The sequence below is a fragment of the Lygodium microphyllum genome, chromosome 3, assembly GCF_053477565.2.
Source record: "Lygodium microphyllum isolate KBCC chromosome 3, Lygodium_microphyllum_v1.1.10, whole genome shotgun sequence".
Classification (NCBI taxonomy): Eukaryota; Viridiplantae; Streptophyta; class Polypodiopsida; order Schizaeales; family Lygodiaceae; genus Lygodium; species Lygodium microphyllum.
The window spans coordinates 84,251,439-84,259,804 of record NC_141137.1 but is presented as its reverse complement, the minus strand read 5'-3'; the positions used below and the strand labels follow the sequence as shown (position 1 = coordinate 84,259,804).

The 8,366-nt window shown below is 43.2% G+C and overlaps 1 protein-coding gene across 1 annotated transcript; it reads left to right on the top strand.

The window, feature by feature from the left end:
• The first annotated feature begins 2,486 nt into the window (after positions 1-2,486).
• On the top strand, positions 2,487-3,721 carry LOC148038582 (putative germin-like protein 2-3). Its single transcript, XM_087673644.1, has one exon. The coding sequence runs from the start codon at positions 2,748-2,750 to the stop codon at positions 3,426-3,428; it is 681 nt and encodes a 226-aa protein (XP_087529770.1). The 5' UTR covers positions 2,487-2,747; the 3' UTR covers positions 3,429-3,721.
• The last annotated feature ends 4,645 nt before the right edge of the window (positions 3,722-8,366 follow it).

Sequence of the window (8,366 nt, the reverse complement as noted above, 5' to 3'; positions counted from 1 at the left end):
TCCTCAATGTAAAATTCTTCCCTGAGTGTCTTCTTGAAGGCTACCCAGTCTACATCCTGCAAGTATAATTCAGTAATCCGTGCTTTCAGTTCATGAACAGTAACACGTACAAAATATCGACTCCATGTAAATTGAGTCACCCCAAAGAATTCCATCTTTTGATCATAGGTATATACATATGCAGATACATTCCTGCCATTGAATAACTTCATCTCACGCTCAACTACTTGCAAAGCATTCATCACAACACTTTTTGTTTGAGCTAAAGCTTGTATCACCTGTTGTTATTGTTGTACCTGCATAAGCATATTCATATTTTGCACCAATTGTTGCAAAACATCATTGGAGAATGTATTCGAAGATTCTCCCATCTTGTCTTTCCTTTTTTTGATGACCTTTCATATCGGGTTCACCAATGTCAAAGGGGTTTTTGTCGAAAGGTCGAATCCATTGGGGATCAAAAGTAGAAGAAAGAAGAGATAGGAGATGGAAGAGAAGATAGAGAATACCCAAGTGGTAAACACTACGAAAACAAATCACTGTGAATTGAATCAATATGTATTGAAAGAACCTAGAATCTTTGCACTACTCAAAAGCAATCTCCAGGCATTAGTTCTCTTGGAGCTCCTTCGTAGGACCAAAACGTGCATCAAAATTACAGCTTCTTCTCTGCTACTTGAAACCCAAATTTGATGGCTCCGTTGACTTCGAAAGGGGATAAAACTTTAGGACACCTGATCACGGATGTCCCAGATCACTCCTTCTTCTCTCAGTTCAATCTGCAGTTTTCAGCCTGTTTACAATGATTGCGACGCGCGAGATTTCGTCCATCTGTCTTTTTTATGAAAAATCTCCTAATTGGCTAAAAAAGCAACTAGCTTTTTGCATGCCATCCTAATCTAAAAGCTTTTCTAACTTTTTTGGATTTTTACAATAAATAAGATCAAATATATGCTAAAATTATCCAAAAATCTAGTATTTTTGGATAATCTATACAACTCACACAAATACTAATGACTCAGATCACATTGACTCTCTTGATTCATAAGAAGTTGGATGATGATGCATTCCATACTTTTTCACACTGTGTCCTCATAACATCATGACAACATTGGATGTTGGATGATACCGGAGTTAAAGGCTTTTCCTTGATTCGGATGTCGGACGACGGATGAGACTGGAGTTAAAGGTTTTTCCTTGATTCGGACGTCGGACGAGACGGAGGTAAAGGCCTTTGCTTGTTTCGGATGTCGAACCTAAATCTGCATTCGAACGTTGGACCTCAATTTGATTCTAATTTCGGACCTAGAACTGCATTCGGATGTCGGACCGATTCAAAGTTCCTCATTTGCACGTCGGACCTCCATAAATGATTTGGGTGTTGGACCTCTGTCAATGATTCAGACGTCGCACCCCTTTCTTTGGCTTTCTCACCATTAAAAAAAGACTATTATCTTTCCTCTTTCCCCTCCTCTCTCCATCTTCTTCTTTTTATCCTTCTTTTTCTTATACTTCTTATTCTCTCTCTCTCTCTCTCTCTCTCTCTCTCTCTCTCTCTCTCTCTCTTTTTCTATCTCCCTCTCAAAGTGTGTAAAAAACTATGTTAGAAAAACTTTAAATTAAAAAAACTTTTGAAAATATTTAATTAAAAAAAGTTTAATCTAAGAGAGAGAAACTTTTAATTTAGAAAGAAGTTTGATTTAATTAAAGCACAGAGAGAGAGAGAGAGAGAGAGAGAGAGAGAGCCAAGGCCCTACACATGAGAGAGACGGGGGAGAAGGGAGAGGGGAGGAATTTAATTAAAAAGGGGAGGGGGGAAAGAAAGAGAGAGATTATAAGTGAGAGAGAGGGGAAGAGATTTTAATTTAAAAAAGGGAGATGGGGTGAAAAGGGGAGGCTTTAATGAAAAAAAAAAGGGGGAAGAGAAAATGAGAGATTACACTTGAGAAAGAGGAGAGGGGAGGGGGTTTTGATTGAAAAAGGGAGGTTGGAAACAGGGGGTAGGCTTTAAAAGCCCTCTAGAAGTTTAGGGCTTTTCAAATCTATAACAAAAATGATATAGTAATAAGATTTGTGGTCATGCTGTCATCACACAACCTTCCTCCCAAGAGAGACAAAAGTAAGAACCCATGGGCCTTCACGTTGGAGCTCAAAATTGATAGGTACAAGAACTTGTCACCTAACCTACTAAAAAGTTTCTAGAATTTCATAGAAGCAAGCTTTGGTGTCGAGACTCGAGAGGCTCGTTAAAAGGCTTTAATTTTTTCAAAATGGTAATTTAGGCAGAGTTATTAGAACGGACCTTCCGATTTGTTCTACATTTTCGAATTTTTTGAAAAGTTCGGCTGAAAATCTAGTCTCACATTCAAGAAATGCTTATCCGTGAATTCACTGACTGACAGTCTTCCCACTTAGCCTTGAATGCTTTCTACAAACTCTAAAGGAGGAGAAGCGGTGGATATGGCGTCACTTGCATACAATTTGTCCGTCAAGATCATGAGGTGGGAGGGAAAGGACGATGAATGGAGGAAGTAAAGACAACCATAAAGGTTCCAGCTGAGCGCGATACTGCATCACAATAGCTCAACAGCAGAGAATACAGAGCTCTCTCTCTCTCTCTCTCTCTCTCTGTCTCTGTGTCTGTGGTGCAGAAAAAGTAGAAAGGCCGTGCATCCAGGCCTCTAAGCCTTAAGCTTTTGTAACAAGAAGAACTTCTCTTCGGGAGGCTGCATTCATTCGATGATAAAATGGATAGAAGCAGAAGCATTCTCTATGTCGCCTTCTCCTTCTTCACCTTCTTCTGCTGTTGTCCTTTCAATGGATCCGTCGTGGCGAGCGATGCCGACCCTCTGCAGGACATATGCGTGGCCGACCTCAACTCCACCGTCAAGGTGAACGGCATGGTCTGCAAGGCCGAGGCCGCCGCCACCCCGGAGGACTTCGCCTCCTCCTTCATCGCCAAGGCCGGCAACACCTCCAACCCCCTGGGCTCTGCTGTAACCCTCGCCTACGTCGCCAAGTTCCCGGGCCTCAACACTCTGGGCATCTCCATGGCGCGCATCGACTACGCCGTCGGCGGCCTCAACCCGCCGCACGTCCACCCGCGCGCCACCGAGCTCCTGTATGTGCAGAAGGGCTCTCTCTACGTAGGGTTTGTGATCACAGGGAGCAACCAGCTCTTCGCCAAGACTGTGAAGGAGGGGGATCTGTTCGTCTTCCCCAAGGGGCTGGTCCATTTCCAGCTGAATGTAGGGAAGGAGCCTGCTGTGGGCATCGCTGCCCTCACCAGCCAGAACCCTGGCACCTCCCAGGTGGCCAAGGCCCTCTTCGCCTCCTCGCCCGCCATCGACGACGCAGTCCTCGAGAAGGCCTTCCAGATCGCTGCCGGCGACGTCCACCACCTCAAGACTGTTATTAGCAAGAGCTAATGACGACTTGAAGACTTGCAAGTTGCCCTGAATAAGGATAGTAGATGACATAGGCTTTCAAGTTTCGTCGCATCCCTCAATAAGTCGGCTTTTGTCGCAACGTTTTGATCCCCTTTTGCTCTGATGTCTTCAATAAAGATTTTCGGTGCGTTGTAGCACAGTTGATCATACAATCTAGCAGCTCAGCAACAAGTAGTCAGCTGTTGCTGCAGCATTCAGTTGCTTCTCTAATCGACCTTCGATGAGAGAATGAAGTAGCCCTTGGAAATGAAGGAACAACTCTTTTACAAGAAGTAGAGCAATCCCATGCTCGCCGCCCCCACATTCACACCCCCCCCCCCCCCCCCCCCCCCCCGCCGGCCACAACCTTCCAATGAAACAGATACATTTGCTACCATTACTCTAGCCACGTTTCAAAGGTTCCCCATTTTAGTTATTCTATTACAAGCCAACATTGGCAATTATATGGGTGAATGATAAGCTCATGGAGGCACAACACTAGAAGCAACTTATGATTTTTTATGTAAAAATTTTTCTCTTTTAAAAAAGATATACATTTAGCATATATACTCTTTTAAATCACAGAGTCATCACTTTTTGCCTGTCACCAATAGGTTAACTCTTGTTGGTTCTTATCATTTACTTACTCACGAATAACTATCCAATACTATCATGGAAAGAGCTTTTCTCTCCTACATCCAAACAAATTTGTCTAGAAGGGTTGTTTGTCATCATCCCAAATGATGGTAGTCCATCGCTATGATGCAAACAATTGTTGTGCCAATGGAGTTGTTGCCTAGTGGTTGAGTATTGCAAGTGCATGAGTTTAAACCTTGCATTTTACTTCCTTGGTGTATGAGTATTGCAAGTGCATGAGTTTCAACCTTGCATTTTTCTTCTCTGGAAGTGTAAATCATTTCCACATCCTTAAAGTTTCAAAAAGTTGTTTGTTGAAATAAACGATGGGTGATCTAAGATGGTTAATCAAGAGCATGGATGGAACCTAGTCTCGAGCATATCCAAATACAAATATAGTACCCAACAACATGCTTATGAAATAAAAGAAACTTTTTACAAATCATGTATTGGGTGTAAGTAAACACACTTTTATTTGTATTTGGTCGTTCACTCACATTTGAGATAGAGTGAGTTATGTTGTGTAACCCTCCTAGCGGTTCCCTTTTGATGGAGCATGATTGTCACTTTTTTTTCTATCTTAATAGAATGGTTGAAAGTCAAGTCTCACCAATTCTAGCAAGGATAAGAGTAGAGACACCTTCAAGTCAATTGACTTGAGCGAGGCAACTTAGTTCAACAAACAATTCGCAAGGCTAAACATTTTGATCGCACTACCTTTTCCTCCATTAAAGTTTAGAAAATCTTGTCAACCAACCTATACTTTTGGAATATACTTCAAATTTATAGATACTTTGTTAACCAACCTCAATATGATGTGGCACATGTCTTTTGGAAGCCAATCACATTCTCTCCTTCAACACAATCTCTCCTTGAATTTAGGCTCTCTCTCTCTCTCTCTCTCTCTCTCTCTCTCTCTCTCTCTCTCTCTCTCTCTCTCTCTCTCTCTTTCCAATGTTACTTTAATGTGCTTGATTATATAATGTCCAATTTTTTACTTGTCATGGTGACAATACACTTAACTTGTTGACAAGTGAATTTGCAAGTCCAAGGACTTAGGCATGTCTTGACTCTACGAAAAGAAAGTGAGGTAGTACTTTGCAATAGTGTTCTATGGGTTTGATCCTTAGATGGATACCATATTTCTCCATTTATCTCACCAACCTTACTCATTTGTGGAAAGAGCAACTAGACACCTTGGCGCTTGTCATAATGAAATATTACTTGAACTTAGCTTCATTTGTAATGATGTTACTCACATGAAAGGAATAAGTCTCCTTTCTTGGGACTCTTTTCAACATGTGCTTACTGTAAGGTAATGGGTAGTTGTATTTCTTTGTCACAACATTAACCTTTTTTGTAGTTATTACACACTTTGATATTTTCATTATTATTTAACGGAATAACAATTAATGAAACCCAATCCATGTACTCAATCTCGAAGATGAATCTTACTTTTAAGAGCTTATATATCTATTTCTTGATAGTATGTGCATGCTTTGGATTCATCACATATGGTCTTGGCTTTATAACTATTGTGTAAAGCACCATGAGGATGTTATGGGTGATCATGCTAGGATTGGTCTTGTTAGCTCTTCTATATACTAGGCAAATACCTATTTGAACTCTTTTAAGAGGTTTACTAGTGTAGTAGCAATCAACCGCCAAGACTCACGGATCGCTTATTGTTCAAGCCTTCAAGCGAGCACTAATGGCTACCTCTCACATAGTCGACACGCTATCCCTCTCTATGAGTGTAGTGAGCTTACCTTGATGCCCGATTGAGTTTCTTCCTCTCTCAAGCACTCCGATAGCTCCATGATTCTTGATGCAAGCTCAAGCATACTCAAGCCTCCACCTCCAAGCTCCATTCTCCATAGCCACATGCGAACCAAGAGAAGATAATAGAAGAGAAGAGAAGAGAGAGGATGGTGGAGAGCTTCACCTCCTTGATCCCTCACCCTCACACACTCACTCCCTCACACCCTCATACTCCCTCCCTCAAGCACACACAAGCAAGAAAAGAGAAGAGGAGAGAAGAAGAAGGGTCCACTTTGTCACACACCAAAAGAATGAGTTCTCATTCACTTTTTGAACTTTATATACAAAGCCCTTAATCCCATTTGGGTGGCCATCCCCTTTTTACATGGCCGGTCATAGCCTAGGTCCTTGTTCCCATTGTCCTCCCATCTTCCTGGCTTCCTTCTTACTGTCCATCTACATTTACAATTTGCACAGGTTAGAACCCGGTACTCTTAAAATAAATAATGATGCGCTTTGCATTCTTTTACAGAAGTATTGACTTGCCCTTTTCTTGAGTGTGGCTCCTCGATTTAGGACTTTTTCACACTTCTTGTGATTCCCAATTTTTCTTGTCGTGCCTACGTTCTCCATTCTGCTTTTGCCTTAGCTTTGTCTTCTGCTTTAGATTGTCTGAATTTTTCGCCTTGTTCGTTTGAGGGTTAATATTACCCCCCTCGTAGTTGAGTGCCAGTCCCATGGCACTTGTTGGGGGATGAGTTGGACTTTGTTGCTGGAGTAGCTAAGTAGCTTTGTGAGTTTGTGCACGAGTCGAGTTGAGAGGTATGTTGGAGGGATTTATGGAACTGTGAGACCCTTGAGTTGGAGATGATGCCTTATGCTAGAGCGATTTATGGAACTGTGAGGCCCTTGAGTTGGAGATGATCCCTTGTGTTCGAGGGATTTATGGATCTGAAAGGCCCTTGAGTTGGAGACGATCCCTTGTGTTGGAGGGATTTATGGACCTGAAAGGCCCTTGAGTTTGTATTGAGCCCTAGTGTGGAGAGAGACTGGTGGGTGGATTTGGCATTGAAATTGAATATTGTGTTGGATGGATCCATTGCTTGTCCCTTTGTGGTGTCCTTCTTATGCACTGTTCGAAATGAGCTTCTTCATTCACTTTTTGATGGGGGTTGTGGCGTTTGCCCCTTGGTTTGTTGGGTCGGCATGGTAGGATGTTTCATAAGATGGGGAGCACATTGCATGGATAATGGGGTCGCTGAAGCTGGTGGGGGGCCTTCGATTGTGTATTACGTGTGGGTGTGTGCCATTGTCGTGTGGTGCATTATGCGCATGCTAGTGGGATGGAGCTTAGGGTGACATGTCTAACCATAGGCTAGTGTTACCTTCCTGGGTGTGTCCTACCCTTGATGTACCTTAAGCGTGATGTGGGGGGTCAAAATGAGGCTAGGGGGTTAGGGGCGGAGCCGACCAACCGAAGCCACCAAACACACCTAACTTGAGGACCCCTAGGTGGAGTGGTTGTGGTGGATGTGCAATATATAATGGAGTTACATGATTTTTTTCCTATTTTTTTAAACATCAATAATAATAATATATTTACATAGTCGTGACAGAAGTTGAGTCTTCACCATTGGAGTGAGGTGGAGAAGGGGGCTTAATAGATTTACTAAGAAATCGTTGGCTTTGGAGATATCCCTTGAGGTTTAGGTAGACTTGAAGGGCGGTGGTGAAGAGGAATGGATGATTGCAGCAGGTGAAGCTGCTATCATTCATGTCCTCTAGTAGAGTTAAGAAAAATAAAGGCAATAGAGTGGCTCGCATCATTAGCCGACCATCTTTCAGCTCATTGACTTCCCTTTGGGCCATGGCCATTTGGCGTGTTCTCTCCAGCGTTGGAATGCCACCATGGCCTCCTTTTCAGCTTCAAGCTTTGCTATCATGGTTCTCTTCTCCTCCTTGGCTCTCTCTAGTTGAGAGAGGAGCTCTTTGGCATACTCATTGTATTCTTCAGGTGGCCTCTCTGTTGCGGGGATGGAGGTTGTAGAGCCTGCCACCTTTTGCTTCTTAGGGTCTCGCCTCGACTCGGTGTCTACTGCAGTCGTTCTTTTGGCCTCTACCAAGGGGTTCCTTCTCTTGCTCCTTGGTCCATTTCCTTATTTACAAAGTACTGGGCCCAAGCCATTAGGTTGCTCGCATCCACCTAGGTTGTAGAGCTGGGAGTGGAGACGGTGGGCGTCAAGAGGGTGGGTATGGGGATGATCGGGGCCTTGCCCTTGCCTTCTTGCACTGCAGGTGGCATGATCTCAAGCACACATGCACTTGAGCTGGGCCCGTCATCTCTGATGGGGTTCGCATGTTCCGGATCATCGTGCCTGGACTGTTGCTCAATGGACTTGCACATGGTGAGGGCCATGTCTTCCTCCTCTTTTTTTCTTAGCTCCTCCTCCTCCTCTTCCTGCTTTCTCTTGCTTTCCTCCTCGGTCTTTCTGGACTTCGTGCGGGCCTTTTTCAAGTCCATATTTTCTTGTCTCCTCTTCT

Bases quoted from the DNA above. Each gene is read 5' to 3' on its own strand.
- LOC148038582 (XM_087673644.1), top strand. From the start codon at position 2,748: ATGGATAGAAGCAGAAGCATTCTCTATGTCGCCTTCTCCTTCTTCACC.